Source organism: Camelus bactrianus, chromosome X, assembly GCF_048773025.1.
Source record: "Camelus bactrianus isolate YW-2024 breed Bactrian camel chromosome X, ASM4877302v1, whole genome shotgun sequence".
NCBI classification, from domain to species: domain Eukaryota; kingdom Metazoa; phylum Chordata; class Mammalia; order Artiodactyla; family Camelidae; genus Camelus; species Camelus bactrianus.
The window spans coordinates 68,744,998-68,769,197 of record NC_133575.1 but is presented as its reverse complement, the minus strand read 5'-3'; the positions used below and the strand labels follow the sequence as shown (position 1 = coordinate 68,769,197).

The following is a 24,200-nucleotide window of genomic DNA, read 5'->3' as shown; positions in this document are numbered from 1 at the left end:
GCTTCCATGACACTGTGCTCTCTGCTTCCTTTGTGGGCTCTATCCTCCTCTTAAAGATTGGGCCTCCTCAACGTTCTCACTTCAGCCTACCATGCCCCTTCCTCTGTGCACACTTGCTGTTTGACACCATGTACTCTCATGGTTCCAACTCTGCATATAAGTTGGTGACAGCCAGCCTTTTCTATATCTCCCAGGACCATTGGCCCACATGCCCAATTTCCTACTGGACACCTATACCAAGGGACCCTCAAACTGAACATACTCAGAGCTGAACTCACCATCTTCCTCTCAAAACTACTCATCCAGTGTTGCCTACCTATAAATAGTGCTGACATCCTTCCAACAACAACAACTTCTTCCTCCCATCTCTGACATCTCATGAGCCTCCAGGTTCTTGTCACTGTAACTTCCTCAAAGTTGCTCCAGTCTGCTCTTCCTCTTGGTCCTTCTTCTCACTGCTCCAGGTTCAGAACTCATCACCTTTTCTTGCTAACTGGCCATCCCGCCTCTCATCTTGTCTCATTTAAATCCATGCCCCGCACAGCCTCTTTGTTTCCTATATGGGTTTTCCCCACCTCTTTTTAAATTTTTGAAGCATAAATAAAATGATGAGACTTAGAGGAAAGAGTAGGTGTAGGTCTAGATACATTTTATGAAAGTGATATTAAAAGGTTGAAGGAGACTTTTTTGATGGCTTTTATAATCTTGGTGAGGTTTAAGACAAATTTCCTTCTCAGCGTTGAGGAGATGGAAGGTGCTGTGATATGGGGTCCCTGATTGTATCTCAGTTAAAAAAAGTTATAAATTTTGGTCAACTAATCTTCGACAAAGGAGGCAAGAATATACAGTGGAATAAAGACAGTCTGTTCAGCAAATGGTGTTGAAAAAACTGGACAGCAGCATGTAAATCAGTGAAGCTAGAACACTCCCTTACACCATACACAAAAATCAACTCAAAATGGATCAAAGACTTAAACATAAGACAAGATACAATAAACCTCCTAGAAAAAAATATAGGCAAAACATTATCTGACATACATCTCAAAAATGTTCTCCTAGAACAGTCTACTCAAGCAATAGAAATAAAAGCAAGAATAAACAAATGGGACCTAATGAAACTTACAAGCTTCTGCACAGCAATTGAAACCATAAGTAAAACAAAAGACAACCTACGGAATGGGAGAAAATTTTTGCAAATGAAACCAACAAAGGCTTGATCTCCAGAATACATAAGCAGCTCATACAACTTAATATGAAACAAGCAAACAAGCCAATCCAAAAATGGGCAAAAGACCTAAACAAGCAATTCTCTAAGGAAGACACACAAATGATCTATAGACACATGAAAAAATGCTCCATATCACTAATTATCAGAGAAATGCAAATCAAAACTACAATGAAGTATCACCTCACACCAGTCAGAATGGCCATCATTCAAAGGTCCACAAATGACAAATGCTGGAGAGGCTGTGGAGAAAGGGGAACCCTCCTACACTGCTGGTGGGAATGCAGCTTGGTGCAGCCACTATGGAAAACAGTATGGAGATTCCTCAAAAGACTAGGAATAGACTTACCATATGACCCAGGAATCCCATTCCTGGGCATATATCCAGTAGGAACCCTACTTCAGGATGACACGTGCACCCCAATGTTCATAGCAGCACTATTTACAATAGCCAAGACATGGAAACAGCCTAAATGTCTATCAACGGATGACTGGATAAGGAAGAGGTGGTATATTTATACAATGGAATACTATTCAGCCATAAAACCCGACAACATATCACCATTTGCAGCAACATGGATGCTCCTGGAGAATGTCATTCTAAGTGAAGTAAGCCAGAAAGAGGAAGAAAAATACCATATGAGATCGCTCATATGTGGAATCTAAGAAAAAAAAAGACAAAACATAAATACAAAACAGAAACAGACTCATAGACATAGAATACAAACTTGTGGTTGCCAAAGGGGCAGGGGGTGGGAAGGGATAGACAGGATTTCAAAATTGTAGAATAGATAAACAAGATTATACTGTATAGCAGAGGGAAATATATACAAGATCTTATGGTAGCTCACAGAGAAAAAAAATGTGACAGTGAATATATATATGTTCATGTATGACTGAAAAATTGTGCTCTACACTGGAATTTGACACAACATTGTAAAATTATTATAAATCAATAAAAAATGTTTAAAAAAAGTTATAAGTGATAGATGTAGGAAACAAAAGAAGAACTTACATGTTGGTACAGCCCTTAAGATACCTTTCCAGTGATACACATTTTTAGTCATAATCATTTGATAATTATTGCACGTCAGATTCATGTTTTAGTGGCTCCTCTCTCTTTAATGCTAAAGTACATTTTTTATCGTGGAGAGCAGCAAAGGAAGTTAAGGGGAATATGGAGAACTTAGTTTTTGAGACATTGTAAGCCCCAAAATGCACATACAAGTAATGATAGTAAGATAGTCATTATTAGGCAGTATTTCCTATATGAAACAATATAGTTTCTTCAGATTGAAGATTATATTGAGAATTAATATTGAAACTTTTGGTTCTATAGAGAAACATTGACCTGATGGTCATTTAAAGTCTTTTAAATATAAAGCCATATAGCCTATCAGTGGTGCCTAGGACAGCATAATGCATGTTAATAGAGTCCTTAAATTAATTTGAAGCCATTCATTTTGAAACATCTTGGTGTATATTTAGCTGTACTTTGGTTAACGTTGACATATGCTTTGCTTGTTTCAGTATCTTTGCGATTTGTAACATTTAAAATTTTTACTATTCTATAACTGCTATTTTTAGCCATTATGAATAATCAAAAATATTTTTTAATATTTTTATTGAAGTATACTCACTTTACAATGTTGTGTCAATTTCTGGTGTACAGCACAATATTTCAGTCATATAGGAATATACATATATTCATTTTCATATTCTTTTTCACTGTAGGTTACCACAAGATATTGAATATAGTTCCCTGTGTTATACAGTATAAACTTGTTGTTTATCAGATTTTGTGAGAATTCTCCTGTATTTCGAAATGAGACACACTCTGCCAGAGTTCAGTGGGTGTTCTGTGAGATTCAGTGGGTTTGTAGATGTCATTCTTGGTGTATTTGTGGGAGAGGGTGAGCTATGCGTCTCTCTACTCTGCCATCTTGGCTCAACCCCCTAAATAATCAAAATTGATTTAATGTGATTCTGATTTCAAACAATAAAGTTCATACAATTCAGAAGTAATAAGTCATAATCGTATCCTTTGAGAATATGTAATAAGTGAAGACTTAATAAACAAAGATATTTGAAATATTTATTGTCTATGAATTATATGACTACAATGTATATCATATAAATATATAAATAATGTAGAAATTAAGATACATGTGCATGTTTTATGTTTCACATTCTGTTCTAAAATTAAACCCTACAAGCCAAATTTTTTCAAACATCAGTGAGTGTTGGAAAAAAGACACTTCCTTTGGAAGTTCAGTACACTTTTTTTTTAAACAGAGGTACTGGGGATTGAACCCAGGACCTCGTGCATGCTAAGCATGTGCTCTACCAGTGAGCTATATCCCTGCTTCCCAGAAGTTAGCTACACTTTAATGATAGAAGAATGAAAATGAGATCTAACAGCTGTGTCTGATACTTTGTTTCTGCTTTTTAGATTTCCATTTTGACAGTGCCAGCAGAGGAACCAGGAGCTTCTGCTGTTCGAGTCATTGAGTTATGTTCCTCTACAATGACATGCATGAAAGGCACATGTAAGCACAGTAGAGTCTGGTTGTCCTTTGTGTTTATTTAGGAAGTAAATGGGGACAGCTATTGTTACAGCTGTCAGGGTTGTGTTAATAGAGATTTGCCGAATTTTTATTTTTATTCACAGTATTTGTTCACACAGTGTATGTTCATACAGTGTCATTTAATACTTTCCTGTGGCTAATTCTTCACAGGCACTATTGTTAAGCTCTCCAGTGAAAGAATTTCTGTGACTCTCCAGTTCTTTAATTTTTCTTAAACTTATTAGAAACATACTTCATAAAAGTTTATTTTCTTTACTGCTAGTTTTCTTCTTTACTTTTCACTAGAATTCTTAATCTAATTACTGAATTTCTACCATGTATAAATCCTTGTGTTTCTTTTTTTTTTCTTTTATCATCATAGTTTTTTTAATTGATCTTTTTTGGGGGGTGAAGTTAATTAAGGTTATTTGTCTATTTATTTAATGGAGGTACTGGGGCTTGAACCCAGGACCTCATGCATGCTAGGCATGCACTCTACCCATGAGCTATGTAGCCTCCTCCCTATCATCATAGTTTATAAAGGAAAAGCATATTTCTTTTTTATGAGACTAAAGTTATAGACTAATGAATCTATCTGTCCTTTGGTCTGTGTGTATCAAAATTTCTGTCTCAGCATTGTTAGATACCATGCCTTCCACAACATATTTCTTAAAGATGTGTCAGTAAGTAGAAATCAGCAAGTATACACTAGATATCACTATGCTAGACCCAAACTGTGTACTAGGGATAATAAAGAAATGGGAGGCTTACATGCCTGATTTGAAGTACTCATGATCTTACTGCACATCTAATGGAACAAGACAGTATTAACTGAGCACAATATACTCTGTTAGGCATTTCAGGATAGGTAAACATGAATACAATATAGGCCCTGAACTTGGAGGACTCAGAATCTAGTGGGACAGATAAGACAAACACAAAGGTATCTGTAAGAGGCAGAGTATTAAAATACCACAAGAGAGGTACCAACAAGCTAGACTCTAGAGACTCATAGGAGGGAAATATAATAATATCATTAGCTAGGATTTTTTTTAATTCTGTAAACTTTATGTTAAGTTATACTAAAAATGTTAACATGAATTGTGAGAAGCAGAAGATTAATCTAGTTTGACCTAGTCAAGGAAAACTTGACTGTGCTTTCAAGTGTAGAGCTACGACTTACTAAAAGGTAGCAAAACTGTGGTGAAACAAAGAGAAGTGGAAGTTTGATGCCAGCAGGGAGAGGGAAGAAAACTTACCCAGTATTGCTATAATCCTAAATTTTCATTTGAAAAAGTAGCTCAGAGGTTTTTCTCCTTTTATAGTGTTTGTGATATTGGTAAATCTTTACCATGACATTAGCCTTATTATTTTTCCCCTATTACTTTAGCCAGTTTTTTATGTCTTTTTATCTTAGCATCTTAAATATAAAATAAAACTGCACTCATTTTTGGTTTTCTAAATTGTATTTATTTTATGTCTGTGAATATGTTTATAAATTTATTTTTATAAATTTTTTTCTATGGGAAATATTTTGCATTCCCAGTCTAATAATACATACTCACTGTTGACAATTTGGAAGATGTAAAATAGAAAAGTAAGATTACTATAATCCCTCTGCCTAGAAATGATAAACACTTGGTGTATGTTTCTTTGTCTTTTTTTGTATGTACATGCTTATGTATTTTCATAAAAAAGCAATACTATTTATATTTTGTTTTATAAACTACTTTTTAAAAAGACTTAATACAAAAAAACCTTTTTGCATGTCTAGGGTATCATTTTCAGTGATTGTGGATATGCCATTTTAATTTTATCCCGCCATGTTGACATTGTTTTGAAAAATTTTACTTAATAGTCCTGTAAAAAAAGAAACCAACCATCTTTATAAGTAAATATTTGTAAGCATCCATTATTTTTTAAATATTTTTTGTGGATTTTTTTGAGCAGAATTATTTGGTCAAAGTGTATAGATATTTTTTGAAGTAATTATAGATTCATAGAAATTTGCAAAGATAGTACAGTGAGGTCCCATGTACCCTTCATCCAGCTTCTTCCAATAGTTACATTTTACCAAATTATAGTACAATATCCAAACCAGGAATTTGACATTGGTACAATATATGTATGCGATTTTATCCTGTATATGGGTTCTTGTGACCATCACCGCAAGGATCCCTGGTGTTGTCCTTTTATAGCCACAGCCGGTCCCTCCCTCCCCATACTCATTAACTAGTCCCTGGCAACTACTAATCTGTCTTCCATCTCAATAATTTTGTCATTTTGACAATATCATGTAAAAGGAATCATACAGCATATAATCTTAAGATTGACTTTTTTCACTCAGTGTAATTTTTTTAAGTCTCATCCAACTTTTTGCATGTTATCAATGGTTCGTTCCTTTTTATTGTGAAATAATGTTCCATGGTAAGCCATACTTCTGGCCTCCATGGATTCTCATGAGAAGTCTGCTGTTATTTGAATTGATTTTCTCTTATAGGTAATGTTTTTGTTTTTCTCTCACTCTGCTTTCAAGATTTTTTTCTTAGTCTTTAATTTTTAGAAGTTCAATTATGATGTGTCTTGGCATGGATTTCTTTGGATTTATTCTATTTGAAATTCATGCAGCTTTTTGAAGTTGTAGGTTTATATCTTTTGTCAAATTTGGGAAATTTTCATCCTTTATTTCTCTGAGTATTTTTCATCCAACCCTCTTTTTCCTTCTGGGACTCCAGTGACATGACTATTAGATGTTTCACTGTAGTTCCACATGTCTCTGAGATTCTATTAATTTTTTTAATTCAAAAATATTTATACCTATTTAGAGCAATGTACCCTACTAGACATAAATGGATTATATGAAGAAATATAGCCAAAGTGATAACAATACTAAGATAGTACAAAGAGCAAGAAGAGTCCCAACTACATGTATTTCTGTTCATTTTCATGTATTTCTGTTCATTTTCATATAGTCTATTTTCTCTCTTTTGTTCGTATTGTGTCCATTTCTATGGTTCTACTTTTAAGTTCACTGATTCTTTCCTCTGTGCATTCCATTCTGCTGTTGAACCCATCAATTGAGTTTTTAAATTTTAATTATTATATTTTTAATGTAAAAACTTCCGTTTGGTTCTTGTTTAAATCTTCTATTTATTTGCCAAGGCTTTCTCCTTCTTTGCTGAGACTGTTGTTTCATTTGTTTCCCTCATGTTTATAATTGGTCATTGATGCATTTTTATGATGGCTGTGTTAAATCTTCAGATAACTACAACAGCTGTGTCATGTTGCCATCTGCCGATTGTCTTTTCTCATTCAAGTTGAGGTTTTCCTGTTTCTTGGTGTAAAGCGTAATTTTGGTTGAGACCCATGCATTTTTGTTATTACATAATGAAACTTAGATCTTATTCTTAGGCTTCCTCTGACACTGCTCTGGTGGGGAAAGGGATTTCTACCTTGTTACTACCAGTTGGTGGTAGAAGTCCTGGTTCCCCACTTGGTCTCTGCTGGTACCTAGAGGTTGGAGAACTTCCTTATTACTGCTGAGTAATTGTAGTGCTGACTCCTTACTAGTCCTCCACTGACTCCACCTTAGCTAGGAGGAGCTCGAGTGCCTTGTAACTGCTCCCAACATGGCCTTCACTAGCTCCATGGGAACGCAGTGTGGCCTCATTACTCAGGCAATGGTAAGAACCCTCATTCTCCATTTGGCCTCCTCTGACACCACCCCTGTGGGGCTGGGGAGTGGTGCCTCATCACTGCTGGGTAAGGGTGGAAATCCAGGATCCTGCTACGATCTCTACTGATACTGTAGAGGATGAGACTGTTTCTGCTGGTAGGAATGAAAGACCTGCCTCCCTGCTTGGTCTTTTTTGACACCACACCACAGGGAGATTAGGGCACCTCATTAGAGCCTGGTGAAGAATGGAAGCCTCGAATCCCCATTCAGCCTTTAATGGTGAGTATAGAGGTAGGCCTCTGTTTTTTTTTTTTTTCCTGTAGTGTTTGGCTATAGTAGAACAATTGTCTAAAATTTGTCTGTCTTGCTAGATTGCCCCATTCCTGCTCTTTTGACTACAGAGAGCTGGCTTTTGTTGGGGCTTTTTTTCATCTGAGCCCATTGATGTTTCTGGGTTGCCAGTTTCTCTGGTAACCAGTGTGGGATAAATGAGGCAAAAAGAAAACCCAGGGAACTATGCCATCTTGTTCCTTTGGCCCCAAAGTCCCTACCTGGTCTGCTTTCTTCTCTCCACTTCAGAGTTTTCTTATGTTTGTACTATATATTATGTCCAAAATTTTTAGCTGTATTTAGCAAGAAGAACAGGGAAAAGTATCTTTATTCCATCTTTCTAGAAATTGAAGTTCCAGAAACATGTGTGTTTCTCCAAACAAACAAGAGCACTGGGTATTATCTTATCAAAATTCCTTTGCCAATTTGAAAGTAGAAAGTGGTATTTTGTTTAAATTTGTATTTAATAATTCATGAAATTGAACATCCTTTCATACTCCTTATTGGATATATATGGTTTTTTATGAATCCCTTATTCATTTCATTTGTCTGTTGTATTGCTTATTCTTTTCTTATCAACTTAATAAGAGCAATATAAACATTAAGGTTATAAATCCTTGGACTTTTGTGTTGCAAGTATGTTTCTTAGTTCATTAAGTATTTTTTAAAGCATAGGGTAAGTAGGGGGCATTGCCCTAGGTCTTGGGAGTAAGACAGAAAGTGATAAATAGTGCATAAACTCAGGAAGCTTTAAATTTACAGGGGAAGAGAAAAGCAACAACAAATAAACTAAAAACAAAACAAAAACAACACAGTAGGCAAAGCAAAGTAGCATAAAGAATAGAAGCAATAAGTGTTAAATGGAGGAGAGGTCATTGTGGTCTAAAATAATCTAGGAAAACTTCAAGAAAAATATGGGACATGGTCCTGGCCTTCAAAGTGGGATATAAGAAACTTGGAGGGTTCATATTAATCATAATGATAATGTAAAGTTTGCTTAAGTTTTCTGTTAGGAGTAAAATTTTTGAACTAATCTTATATTGTGAGGAATGAATATATTTGTGAGTTTACATATACATACGCACACACATATATGTGCATTAATAGGTACATTAAAAAACATTTATGCAAAGTCTTATTTTTTAGAGTGACATTTCTAACTTTAAAGTTAAAAAATAAAATTTTTTGGAAACATTTTTACCTACCAAATGAAAAACAAAGGATTTTAAAACATTCTGTCTTAATATGTCATGAAATTGAAGCGAAGAATTCTTTTAACAAGATATTTGCTTTTCAGTTCATGTACCTAGTGTCAGAATTCATTTCCAACTTGACTTTATAGGAAATTTAAGGAGAATACTGGCATAGTGGAAAGCATATTGGCCCAAGAGTCTACAGAATTACTTCTAATTTGTTTTGTGACCTTGAGCAAATTTCTGATTTCTCGGATCTTGATTTCTTCATTAGAAATTGGGGCAGGGGTTTAGTCTAAAGAATTTAGAAAGGTCCTATACAAATCCAACACCCTCAATGGTGCAGAAAGCCACCTGTCCTGAATACATGTTTGATAATGTATGTGACATTATTTTAAGCAAAATGGCTGAGATACTCTTTCTTTCAAAGCCCTCTCCCAACTCCAGCTTTCTCACTTTGTTTTTTTGTAATTAAATTATCTCACTGATCTTTACTTAATCAATTTATAAATTTAAAACCAGCAGTATAGACAAATGGATGGCTTTGTTTTTTTAGTCTCACCAGGAAGGGTGACTCAAAGAGGAAAGTTTGAATTTATTATTTATAAGTTGCCTTGTTCCAGAGGAAAAAAGAAGTTGATGTTCATTTTTCAATCTTGTGGGCTTTCTTCCTATAATAACATGCACTACTTAAAAAGTCCTAGTTAATAGTTATAACAAGAGTTAATGCTCGATATGGTATATAACAAGATTTAAGAGATACACTGAAGTGGAAACATCATTCACTTGCTTTTATTACTTAATTAAAGTTTGGCTTCCTTTTTCTTATTCCTTTTCTTATGTTTTGGGCCTGTTCACAGACTTTCAGGAGTAATTTATAACTTGGATAGTAAGTCTTTAACAGTGTATTTTCCTTATTTTTATGGCTGAGTAGTATTCCATTGTATAAATATACCACTATTTCTTTATCTGGTCATCTGTTGATGAATGTTTAGGTTGTTTCTATGTCTTGACTATTGTAAATCGTGCTGCTATGAACATTGGGGTGCGTGTATCTTTTTAAATTAGAGCTTCCTTCAGATACATGCCCAGGGGTGGGATTGCTGGATCATATGGTAAGTCTATTTTCAGTCTTTTCAGGAATCTCCATACTGTTTTCCATAATGGCTGCACCAGATTACATTCCCACCAACAGTGTAAGAGGGTTCCCTTTTCTCCACACCCTCTGACCATACTTCAATTTTTTTTAAAGTATATTTTCCTAATGCTGCCCTAATTGAGAATCATTGATGTCACAACTCATCACAAGCTGTTCTGCTCTTGGTAATTAGTTTGTCTTCTGAAACAATACTGGTGTGATCATATAACAGAAGATTTTAAACCACTCTTTTTGTTTCTCCTGCGTTTTTTGTTTCAAGTCAGAAAAAAGAAAAAAAGGAATATGCCATGTGTTTATTTTCTGTATCCAAAACTGTTCCCAGCTCATTTTATTTCCCTCTTGAAGCTCCCTGGTTGTTGATAGATTTCTTAGCTTACAATGGTACATAGTCATTCTCTTCTCCACTTTTATTTCTAAATATCTTTTAAGAGTTTTGTCTTTTTTCCTGAACCTTTTGAATAAAGCATATATCCTGAACACAATAGAATAGGTTTTTTAAAAATTTACACAGTTCTTTCTTCACAGAAATTTTTCATTATTTCTCAGGTCAAGCACCAAAAAGTGAAAGTGCTGAATGTTTATGGTGTAAGAACCCACTTTTTGAGGGAGGAGTGTTATGGAATTTGATATTACTCATACTTGGAAAAAAAAGTATCTTCAGAAGAATTTGTCTAAATTAGGATTCTTGAGAGAAGATTTTTTACTATTCTGTCTGAATGTTCTTGTTTTTATACATCTAGATGAGTTGTGTTGTCAAATTCTCATATTCACACTAATTACGATGTTGAACTGTTAATGATCATTCATGTACTCATCATTTTGTAGAAACCAAAAAATAAAATATTATAGTATTAAGAAGAATAAATTCTAAATATTGTATACATGTGATATTTTTTAGTCATTAAGTGGGTTTTATTGTGGTTTATTGTCCCTTAAATCTGTTACTTAAGATTAAGTAGACAAATACAGCTAGACTTGGTCCTGTCGTATAAATGATGAGCATATGATCCGTATTGCCAGCTGAGTGGAACCAAAAGCCTTCACTTGCCCTAAAAATTGAGGCTGTAATGATGGAATCATAAACTAAACTCATCATTCTTCCTGTTGGAAGAATCACTGAAAGACAAGTGTTGGCAACCACTGTAACTAATGCAGTTATACCTGAGTAAATCAAACATAATCAAAATATATACCAGTGAGTCTTTGTGTCTTGTACTCATTCCTCATAGTTAATAAAATGAAATTTATAGAAAGTAAATGATGTGAAGTTGGGTGATTTATAGTTCAGTTGTTTAACAGTGAAATGAATTTTAAAGATATATTATTTATGTGCAAATTAGCTTGTGTATAAGACATGACAAAATTATGGCTTTTAGAGAAAAACAGGAATTGTTTAGTAGTAATTTAAGTCTTTTTTACTTTAAATACTGGGTTTTATTGAAGTCTAAATCAAGTATAGTCCATTCTTCATTAGTCGTAGCAATCTGTATATAAAGATTTATTTTCCTTTTAAGGATGTTACTGATTTCAAAGGTGTTTTTCCCCACTTAAACGTGAGAAGATGAAGAAATTTAAATTTGTCACAGGTACTCTGCTCTTAGTTAATGAAGGTTTTATGTTATTCTTTCTGAGCGCATACTAAATACTCGTTGACTAATTCTGATAGTTTATCTTTCCCTCTGTTCAGTACCTACTTACTGCTCAAACTCACCCATTCTTCAGTCAGCCAGCTTTGACTTTCTACCCATTGAGAACAGGTTAGAAATTTGTGACCTTTTACAGTATAATTCAGTAAAATTCATAGTATTGACCAATACTGTGGTACTTTATATTAAATATTCAACTGCTGTGTTACATTCAGTGAAGTATACATAAAATTCATTTTGTAGTCTTTGTCAAAGAGAATCTCATATTAACGTTTTAGGCATCATGTAATAAGCTAGGATATATAATTCTCAATCTTTTCAATTTTTAAATAATTTTACTTTTTCTTTTTACAAATCATGTTTTAGACATTTTTAAAAGACTATTGAAAGCATTAATTTTATTATTTAATCATTTAAATCTCCTTTACAGAAAAAGATACATGACTTAGTGGGGAAAAAAATAGGTTGAAATCAAAATAACACCATTCTGGCTAGACTTTTTAATTCTTCATCCAGTGCTGTGCAAATACTGCACCACACCGTAGTCTTAAGTATGTAGCCAAGAATGTGCTTAAATCATTAAAATACCTTAAATTTACTTTCACTTTTTAGTCTCCTAACTTAAGGATTTTTCATGGCTTAAATCTGGCTTTATTTAGAATTTGTAAAGCCATAAGTGTGCAATTGAAGTTTACCTCCATAAGGTATGGGAATGGTGTATATGAAAGGTACTTGCAAGGCAACTAAATAGTTCACTGAAAAGAAAGATGCATTCTAATGGCACAGTAGTGTGTGGTAGTTGAGAACATAGGCTAGGTTCAAATCCCTGCTCTTTTACATACTTGTCTGATTGACCTTAGGCAAATTAGTTAAGCTCTCTGTGCCTCAACTTCCCTATCATTAAAATAGGGATGATGATAGTATCTACCTCAGGGTTGTTATTAGGATTAAATTCATGTGAACAGTGTATGGCACTTACGAGTAGAGAGAACATTGGGAACCATAGAGGTATGTTCCAAAACATGGATGGATACCCTTGGAAACATGTCTTGGTGAGCTGAGCCTGTTATCCCGCATTTATTTCAGAATAATTTCATGCTCCAAAAGCAGACTTCTGATCTGCGTATAGACCAGAAATGCCTAGTAGAGATGCCTTCTAAGGAAATTGGAAATGCCTTTTGTTCAAAATAAAAATACCTTAGGTGATTAGTTAAATGAGTTTCCATTACGATGGAATTGAGGTTAGATAGGAAAAGTTTGAGAGCTAGTTAGAAATATCCATTAGCTTGTAAATCCTGGCCTATAATACATCATTTATGTAGTACCCCCTTGTGTGCTGTAATCTCCCCAAATGTATTCTTCAGAGAGCTGAAATCCTTTTGGGACTGAAATATTTTAGGAATGGTCGGGGGAGGGTGTAGCTCAGTGGTAGAGTGCATGCCTAGCATGCAGGAGGTCCTGGATTCAATTCCCCAGTACCTCCATTAAAGATAAATAAATAAATAAAAACCTAATTACCCCCCCAAATATACATATATAGTTTTTTTCTTTTAGGAATGAAGTTCTTAAATAATTATCTTCTTAGCATGTTTCACACATTTCCTTGCCATACTACACCCAGTATTTGAAACATTTTCACCTTATTCTTATAATTTAGGGATATTGTGAACATTATTGTATTTCATTATAATCCAGCTATGCCCTTGAGGACCATTGAAGTGTTTAGGCATATTTGTTCCTATGCTAAGTGACCCTCTACTGTCATGCTTTTATTATTTCTTGCATCTACATTTTATATGTCTTTCTCCAGCTGTTTTCATGTAACTTTCAGGATGTTTCTTTCTGGCAGCACTTTCCACTGACTTCCCTTCCCTTTTGTTGGCTACTTGGAATCTGCAGAGGGCCAGGAAACAAGAGAGCCGATCTTGTTGAAATTGCATATGACGTTAACATAAACAAATTCTGAGCAAGTGGTCCTGTTAGTCTATGAGCATTGTAACAGCTACCTAGAGTGCTGGAAAGCTTTTCTTTGGGGTAGGGCACACTTCTGGTTCTTAATTGTATGTAAAAGACTTCTGGATAAATGAGATGTTACTGTAATTGCAATATAAACAGAGGTCAGTATTGGTTAAGTTGGTATTTTGGTATGCTGATAGCAAATCATTGTTACCCATTAATGTAGGGCTCTTCTAAGCAACCCTAGGTTAGTCTACTTATTTTATCTTTTTTAAGGTAGTAATATTACATTTTAAAAAATTATTAATCAATTTAGTTCCTCTTCTTTCAGGTAATTTGATTCAAATTTTAAGATAGTTAAATATTTGGAATTTATTGTGTTTTGCAAAGCTGAACAAGTTCTGTTTTTCACACACATAGTTCATCTTTCAGAACATACCTTACATTTTTATTGTCTACTCATCCTTTCTTATATTCTAAATGTATCTATTATGGAATTTATTTTCTTTTAAAGTAATTTGGAAAGGAGAAAAACATCATCTCTGTAGCCCTTCCATTTGACATCCAAGTTCACACTCTTTATAATGCTTAAAAATATTCTGGGCAGCTTGAGATCTTTTTTTTTTTTTTTTTTTTTGGTACATAATCCATCAGTAGCAGCTGTTTTATTCTGGGATTTGATGTTACAGGATGTTATTTATCTGTGATACGATTATACATATATAAATACATAGTGTGAATATATATATACATGTATATGTATATACACCCCTATGTATCTATGTATATGTGTGTATGTATGTATATATATATATATATGGATAATCAAGAATTTTGTGTAGGTACTGGTTCATATAATCTTTTCTGCTTTTACAATCCTATAAAGAAAATGTTACATGCTTTTTATAAAAATGAGTTTAGATAATGATTTAAAACAATCATTGGTGCCTTTTTCCTTTTTTGTTTTTTAAAAATGTGACTATATAAATTATTTTTATTAGTATTGTCATGAAGCACGAATTTGATCTTACAAGTAGACTTACTTTTCCTCATGATCTTAAGTTGGCATTCAAGGGGGATTTTTTTGTTTGTTTTGTTTCATTAAATTCTTTTGAGAAAGTGCAGGCTGACCCTGGAGTTACTCTGGGGTTTTTCATGGTTGGATTCAGCAACCAAATTGTGTACCATATGGCATCAAACTCAGTTTTTCACTTGGTATCATAAAGAAAATGTGTTACTGACCTTTTCTATCTTACTGACACAGTCATATATTTTTACTTAGACTATATTATATAAATGGCATTTGGCCTTTAAGCCTATATGAAAGGCAAGTTATGAGCTGCATTGATTCCTATATACATAAATTATTTAGTCCTAGTTAGGTTGCACAACAAAATGCACCTGTTGACTAGCCTATACATAAAGTTTCTTTAAATGCATTTTGAACAGTTTTGCCTACTCGTATAGGGTGAATGCTGTGCGATAATCTCAGAAGTTTGAGGAGTATATTTCCTCCTTTTTTCTGCAAGCATTCATTTTGGTTTTACATTCACATTTGTAATGTCGCAAGTTTGTTTTTAATCTGTCATCATTAAAAGAATCATGGCTGATGAGTACAGAGTCAGATTCATAAAACTTCAGAACTAGAAGTCGTCTTGTAATGGTGGTGGTTTCATGGGTGTATACATCTATCAAAATTCATCATATTGTACATCTAAAAATGTGTAGTTTACTATACAGGAATCATACCACAGTAAAAGTGTTACAAAAATGAAGTCTTGTAAATGATCTGATTTCACCCCTTCCACTTAACCACGAGGACGGTAAGGCCCGAGAGATAAACTGACTTGGCCAAGTACATAAAAAGAGCGGAAGTAATACTAGACCTGCATAACCATACTCTACTGTGTCAACCTGCTACTGTAATTATACTTGTCACTTTTATCACTTTTAAATGTGCACATTGTTATTGTACAAATTCTGAGTAGAAATCCTACTTCTCATATGTTTCAAAACAACAATAACAACAGCTTGTAAGAATTTTATAGATAGATCTTAAAATGCCTTTGAGCATTTTCCAGGCAGATTTAAATAATTTGAGGATTATCCATTGATACTTTCCTTATTACCTCTACCCTGGTCAATCAGATAATTTTCCACATTTCATATAAGAAACTAGTAAAATTTTCCTATACATGTGTATACGTACATATATTTATATGCACATGAATGTCTGTTTAGGACTGTGAGTGACTTAGTGTCTGCTCACGGCAGGGAAGTGAATTATCTTTAGCCACAAATATTCACTGAACACCCACTGTAAGTGAAAGTTGTATTTGACAAAGAAGAGAAAAAAACAACTCTAAAGTTGACCCTTGCAAGAGACTTATGAGAGGTATGAAGATTAATAAACCAATTTGGAAAATAATCTGAATTTTTAAAAATAACACAGTCAACCTCTCTGATTTAAAAAGAAGGAATGAATTCAGAGTAACCTATATAAGGAAACAGGTAAAAGGAAAAGCAGGAACTATAGGGAGGAAAAAATAGTTGTTCATACCTTAAATGTGTTAATCGATTAATAATGTAGCATCTAAGCAGAATCAAGGTATAAACATTAGAATTCAAGTTATGAATGTCTTTAATTTTTCTAAGAATTATAATGAAACTCATTAAGTTCAAGATGGTAATCCAACTGCACTACTAGAAATTTTTGCGAGCATTCCCTGAACTAACTCTGTTGCATTGTTAGGAAACATAAGGATGTAATTACTCCAGTGTATTTCTTTCTTATATCCTGTTTAACAAAACTAGTTTACCATTAAGATCTTTTTCAAAATAGATTTTTTTGTTTATATTCATGTTCATTTGCTTTTTCTCTAGTATGCATTAATTGAATAGGAAAGAACTGAAAAATTGAGAACTTTGACATGAACATTGGTATTTTATGAGACTGTGGGATGAAAGACAGGATCATTTCTCTTGAGTTATAGCAGAGATTTCTGCCTTTGTAGTTACATATTTTGTTTAATTCAGCATTTATCTAGGGAGTTTAAACTCCATCCTCACCAAAGTTATATGGCACAATATCCCAGAACCATTGTTTTGTTCATATAAAACATTGTCTACATAAGGTAGATCTTTTATTAGGCCGTACGTAAGAACTTTCTGAGAATAAAACTTTCTTTGGTGTACCTGCAAAAAAAATACTTCAAAATTTATTTTTAGCTCACATGGTTATTAAGAGTCCCTCTATGCTTATATATGTTTTCTGGCTACTCTTTGCCAGAAATGTAGAATGGATTTTAATAAAGAGAACCTATTCTGATGTTGTGCTTCCATGATGAACTTTGAACCATCTTCTTGGAGTTTAAAAAAAAAGTCTACTAGTCTGAAATAAATTTTTAGGAAAGAAGTGCATGTACTTTTCTGCTGGTGTTTTAGCAGAAGGAATTTCTCAGTTCTTATATTGTTCTCTAATATATTCTTCCTGCCATTAATTCTGTTTGCCCTAAACCCTTTCCAGAACCACAAGAATCTCTCCCATTTAGGGATTCTCTTAGTTCTTTCTTTCAGTACATAGAGCCTTTTGGCCTTGCTTTATCTTTGTGTGTAGGCCTTGAGGAATTCTGGGTGCGTTAAGCTACAGTATTTTGCTTTTGTGAAGGGCCTTGTTTGTATGTGATATTCTCTAACCCAAGCATTCTCTGAGGTCCAGGCCCCATGAATCTGTAAATGCAAAAAGAAATCCTGAAAATACTAGATTTATTAATAAATTAATATTAAAAATAATATTAAAATATTGTAGACTGGTTTGACTTGTGCCATTTTATGGACTGTCAAGTATATGTATGATTCAAACTAAGCTAACAGCGTTCCCTCAAAAGTTTTCTTAGAGAACCCTATAATTAGATGATTTGTTGTTAACTTACCAGTAATGTTTATATAAATGGATTTTTCTGTCTGAAGAATATGATGTGTGTTCTCTAGGTAAATAAATATTCCACTTTTAGTCCTTTTTATATAATATTTTGCTTAGCAATCTTTCATCCACCCTCTTTGGGAATGTTATGAGTCTAACTTAAGCTCTTTCTGTGAATAAGTGGTTTTCTAAGCTTTTCTACTTTGCTGATTTTACAAAATGAATTATCAACTGGTACTTCTTCTTGGGTCTTAGTGGGCTTCCTCTTAGTTGTTAGTTAACATATATTTTTGCTATTTAGTTAACACACATAGCATACTGTTACGGTTTTTACATGCCCCCATCACTAGAACATTAACTTCTTGAAGGAAGGAGCTGTGATTTGCTCGGCTGTTACCCTGGCACCAGCTTAGTGCCTTGAATATGAGTGCACAGTGAAATTTGTGATAAGCAAGAACTCAAAATATTATTTTTTTAAACAGATTTGGTTCATTTGACTTGTACATCTGCTAAAACAGCAAGAGAAGATTTAGAACCAGTTGTGCAGAAATTGTTTACTCCATATACCGAAACGGAGATAGGTAAGAACGATAATCAGTGATTCCTGATGGAAAGGTAATGTGACTACTTTACCCCTCTTAGATCTCTCATGAAGATTTCTGCAACCTGAACTGAAATATGATATATTCAGCAATAATGCTTACATGTTTTAGTAGGATGATTGAGCACATTCTCTTCCTACAAATGGGAAAATACTTACCCTCTAAAGTTAAAGGAAAAATATACATCTCACACAGAGTGTGATTAAGTGCAAAAATATACATTTATATGTGTACATAGTTACATGCATAGAAAAAAGACTGCCAGGAACTCTTTTGATGGGATTATGGACAATTTTCTTGTTTTTTTTTTCCTTTTAATTTTATTTTACAGGTAGGTGTTGGACAAAGGGCATATATTCTTGTATCTTCATTTATGAAAAAAAAATTGGTTCAGCTGAGAGAAGATTATAATATTAATTGATAAATATAAGAATCCTTCCTAGATAATAATTGTCTTTTAATGCTTAGCATGCTAGTGATGTGATAAATATTTAGCTTTCAAAACAGTATATGCCACTTTGCTATTCAATGGTGGAAAAATGCTTTTCAACCACAAATTTTTTAAAACTTTTCTCCCCATATCACAGGTGGTTCTTGTACCTGTGAATGGCCAAATTGTAGTGTATTCTGTGTGTAAGTGATCAAAAATTAGCCTAATGAATCTATTTCATTTATATGAAGTGACAGTGCTTTTTGTTAGATTTGCATGTTCACTTGCATCCTGGCCAGTTTCCTCATTGACTGATCTATCTTTATTTTCTTTGGATGTTATGTTTCTGCAACCATTTATATACTCTTACCTGGTGTATTTCCTTTTGGTTCACCTCCTTGTGTCTTGTTTTCTTAATGCAGAGATAGTGCATAAAGGGGCACTTACATTTATATAGGAAGACAAACTGATCCATCCTCAGGAACTAATATCAATAGAGTTAATTTTTTTTTTGAGCTGCCTGAGGAAAATCCTGCAATCTGAAAATTTACTTCATTTTACTTCAAAATTATATTTGTTTTATTTTTGTACATTTCTATTTCTCATATAAATGTTTGGATTGTTAATAATTTGATTGCAAAGTTATGGTACATGATAATATTCCTGAACTGAATATGGAATCATGCTTTTGTTTTTGGCTTTAATTACCTTGTGTATAAAAACTGAATTCTTTATTTCTAAAGTTTTTCATATTTTTGTTGTAATTTCATTGTGGTGGTCCCAAATAATACACTAAATGTCAGTCTTATATTGTTGTTCACTTTTTTAACGGATTTGATTTTCTTTTTTAAAAAATCAAGATTGGGAAATTACATGTTCGTTACTTAACATCCTCTAGCCACTTTAGATTTTTAAACATTAATCTTAATGGTTAATGTGATCCCATTTTGAAATGATGTATTGTTTAGAACCTGAGTGAAATTCTTTAGTAGGAACTGTGTGCTCAGTGGGGTCCTCAGGTGCACTGAGGCACTGAGAAGCTAGTTTTCACTGACACATAGGCCTTTTTATCATCAGGATGAGGTAGTGGTCATATTTTAATTAAAATGTCAGAACAAATACTGTTGGAGTTATTGAAAATGAATCACCAGATAAAGTGAGCACTGGGCCATGGCAGGTCAAAGAGGCAAAGTCACCTGGAGAAGAGAACTCGATTCATTTTCCTGCCTAAATGAGGAAGAAGGAACTTTATGAGCAATATGAACTTTTAATACATTCAAGCACATTTTTCTCTGTAGCAAAAGCCCCTATTTTTACAGATTGATGGCTTTTATTCTTATGTTTTAATTAGTTGACAATAATATGAAACTGTATGCTCTGGAGCACTGTAAGGATTTTGTTTAAAAATATGTGCCAAAGGAATAACGTTATTTAAGCTTACTTTCTTTTTATTTGAGTTCTGTGTTCTGTGTAGTGGTGTGCTTCAGAAGCTTTTGTGGAAGTCAGCCTTTCAAGGAAGGCTTTCAACCTTCAGCCTTGCAAGGAAGTTTATTTATTGTAAAAGATAGTGTTCTCTTCTCAAATACAGTACTTCTTTGCCACTGTATCTGAGAGATTCCAATAGCATTGTGAAGGTATTCGTTCTTTTTCCTCTCTTACTTTTTCATTTTAAAGATATCAGCCAGAGTTCTTGACATATTCTCTGTCTTAAGAAGCAGCTGTACTAATACTTCTAAGAACCCTACTTCCCAGAGTCCTTTAAGAACATCAAAGATCTATAAACTCCTCCCTACTCCATAGCAAGGACATTTCAGATTTTTTATGCTTAATAAATCTGATTCTGCAGGTGAGAAAATTAGGTGATTCCTCACCATTCATACGTGCAGTTATTCTTCCAGATTCCGTAATATCCTTCAAAGCACTGAGTGAGCAGTATGCTCTAATCTCACTGGTGGAAATTTCCTAACTGGTGTTTTATTTTACCTAGGAAATTGAGATTTTCAATACAAATTGAAGCAAGAATTTCATTAGTACTGTATCTTCAAATGTCTGCAATGTAATAGCATCACTGCACCATTTTCTTTCTCCTTTTCCCTCCACTGGGCACAGCATGTGGAGTTATCTCATTCCATCTCATTCAGTTCCTATATCAAAAAAAAAGCCACGCTGCCTAAAAACAGAAATTCCCCTTATAGGTGTCGTTTTGAAGTAGGTGGCTGGCAAGCGTGTTAAGTAATTGTTGGGCTGAGAAGTCAAATGCCCTGTCTTAATTCTTTTTTATGCTTATTGTGTCTGAATTAGATCACTGCTGTGACAGTCTACTATTTTCTTAATCTTGTGCTATTATTCTGCTCTGTTACTAAAATAGTTTACCCTCTCTCTAAACATTGCTCGTAACTATAGACCATTTGTTGCTTTCATTTGCTATGCCATTGTTGAGTTTCTCTGGCCTACTTTATTATGTACTTGCCTCAGTTTAATTTGCCCAAGATTTTATTCTAAATCACCTATTACTTGTTTAGTCCTTGACACAATCTAATTGAATGAAATGAGCTATTACAGAAAGCCAGTTCTATTGATGGCCAAGTGATGTATTCCTAGCCAAACCTCAACAACTTTAATATATTTTTTTGACAATTGTGCACTTCACAGTTGCATGTTATTTTTCCAGTTATCTCTCTGCCTTCCAGCTGGCCTCAAAGAAAGATGAAGCGATTATATGTTTCTTTGAGGGTTTTAAGGTCAGAACTTGATAACTCCCTTGTATCTAGAGCATTCATCTCCAGTCTATGTCAACTTTTCATCTTCCTCTTGATTTCTTTTCAAAGCTTCAGCCTTTATGAAATTTCTTTCCTATAATAGATTGGATTATTCATTTTTCCCAACTTCTATTGAGTGAAAGCCCTCCTCTGAGCTGAAACTTTCATAAAATACAAGATAAGTTCTCTTAGTTTATGCTTAGAAATGGACTGAGCAGTATTAAAGGACTTTTCAGACCTTACCCCACTTTTTTGCAGTGCTCCCAGGGTGTGGTTTCACAAGTCATAGGCAGTATGTTTAATTATCTTCCTATAAGATTTAGTGAAACTAAACTCACCAATAAATTTACTAAAAGCCATATATGGCTTTAGCTGTGATGTATGTTATGTTCCTTTATTTTGCTAATAAATAGATTTTGCCACCTATTGTGTACTTATATGAAGTTAGTGCTACCTTAGACTCATAGATCTTAGCATTAGAAAGGGGTATCTTAAAGGATCACTTCTATCCTAAGTTTCTTCATCCTATCACATTAATAATTATGGGTTATTCAGGATGAACTAGAAAAAACATTTGGTAGTCTTGTAGTGGGGATATTTTAAATTAAGTATAATAAAAACCTATTTGTCATGAATTGGGGAATAGGACAGTCTTTTTAATTGAATACTGCTATTAGCTAACTTCCACAGTGATTATAAATTTAACAATAAGAGTTAATTAACTAGATAGTTATACCTTTAGCATTTTTTTTATGATTCACAAGGTGCCTCATGGTCTTGGGTAATCGTTATGCACATCCATTATTATCATTGTACAGAATTTGAATTTTCCTTCAGATTCAGCCTAAGAAAACACTGTAGTCAGTAAATATATTAACAGCAATATTTTCTGTTTTCAACCAAAGAAAATTTAATTATAACATTTCTAAGGAAAAGAAGTGTAGAAATAATTGTTAAGAGAGCAAGGAATAGGCTTTAGGTATTGAGGTTAATAAGGTTGGATCTTTTAACAAGCACACCATACTTGCTTATATCTGAAAACAGGATTAAAATCAGTTCTGAAATTATTCATCAAGCATCTGTTGTGTGCCAGGCCCTGTATTTGGGAACATGAAAAAGCAAGAGAATAAGGACTAAGTCTACTTCATCTTTTTATCCCCAGCTCTCTGCCCAATGCCTAATACACATAATAAATGCTTGCTGTTAAAAGAGAGAATGTGTACTAAAAACACCTGGTGGTCTCACAATCTTATCTTTGTTGTTGGTTGGCTGGCATTACTTTCGTACTCTAGCAGGAAAGAGTGTTAGTGAGTTAGGCTATCCAAGTTTTAACCCTGTATATACTATTTAGTATATTGAACATTAGTGTGTTTTAGTATATATTAGCTATTTAGTAACAGCTATATTGAGATTCATATATCATACAGTTCACCCATTTAAAGTGTAAAATTCATTGGTTTCTAATGTATTGTTCCAACATCACCACAGTCAATTTTAGAATCTTTCCATCACCCCTAAAAGAAACCCCAGGCCCATTAGCAGTTATCCCACTCTTATCCTCAGTCCCCAACCCCAGCTCTCGGTAACCCTAATTGACTTCCTGTCAGTATAGATTTCTCTATTCTGGACAATCTCATAATCCTATATATAGTATTGGCTTGTTATATAATTTTTTAAGTTGGTCTGTCCATGTGAAACATATGAAAATCAATTTATGTTAACTTCTCACTTCAGTAGGCATAATTTAAGGATGAATGTGATCATATGCACTTTGATACTGGCAATGAGAAATAGTAGAAATTCAAAGGAACGTGATTGGAGTTAAATCTAATAATCAGAATAATTTTAAAAATCTAACTTGTCTTAACTAAAAAAGCCAGCATTGCTTGAAATGCCATACACATGTATTAAAGTCTGTGAATATAGATTTACTATTACTTATATATAAAGCTTTGATGTACTACATTGTATAGTCATGACTTTGTTGGTAGTTGGCTACATATTGCAGTAATTGACAGGCATATTGTGCTTTACATGTAAGTAAAATTTATGTCTGTGTTTAGAAAATGAAGAAGTTGAAAAGCCAAGACTTCTGTGGGCTCTTTACTTCAACATGAGAGATTCTTCAGACATCAGCAGGAACTCTTACAATGATTTACCACCCAACGTTTATGTCTGCTCTGGCCCAGACTGCGGTTTAGGAAATGATAATGCAGTCAAACAGGTTGGTGTTTCTCAGTTTTGTGTTAAGAAGTTGGTGCGGTAGGGAAAGTGAATTGTTTTATTCCTCTAGGAGGTGAGAAAAGAGACTTAAAACGCCTCTCTCTCATTTAATACCATCTCTGCAATTTGCCCCTGAACTTTTTCTCTTTGAACAACAAAGCTACCTTAAATATACTTTAAATATAGTGTCAAGTATTTCCATGTTCTTGAATATAATGATGAACTCCAAGAGATTGTTTATGAGTTCCATTGTCAGAATAAGGATAGAATACGTTAGAAATACATATTCAAGAAAATGAATTGATAATGCCAGTATTCTAAAGAAACATTACTTCTAATTTAAATGATGGGCTATCATTGTATTTTGAAATACACAACCTTTTTTTCCTCTGGAAATGAGTCATTTTAAAAGGACTGTAACTGGTAAGGCATACAAAATGTATTTTTTAAATGGTACTTTTTTTGTATTTAAATTTAATTTTTTATTGAATTGTAGTTGATTTACGATATTA

The 24,200-nt window shown here is 33.7% G+C and overlaps 1 protein-coding gene across 5 annotated transcripts in view; it reads left to right on the top strand.

Moving 5' to 3' along the window:
• CHM (CHM Rab escort protein) overlaps positions 1-24,200 on the top strand; it is a 251,013-nt gene that overhangs the window by 118,667 nt on the left and 108,146 nt on the right. For all 5 annotated transcript variants that reach the window (XR_012504882.1, XR_012504881.1, XM_074359989.1 and 2 more), the window contains exons 12-14: positions 3,678-3,774; positions 18,157-18,255; positions 23,529-23,689. Coding sequence is in view for 3 of the 5 variants with exons in the window: in XM_074359989.1 (XP_074216090.1) it covers positions 3,678-3,774; positions 18,157-18,255; positions 23,529-23,689 (357 nt within the window). In the remaining 2 variants the exon portion in view is untranslated. The remainder of the gene's footprint in view (positions 1-3,677; positions 3,775-18,156; positions 18,256-23,528; positions 23,690-24,200) is intronic.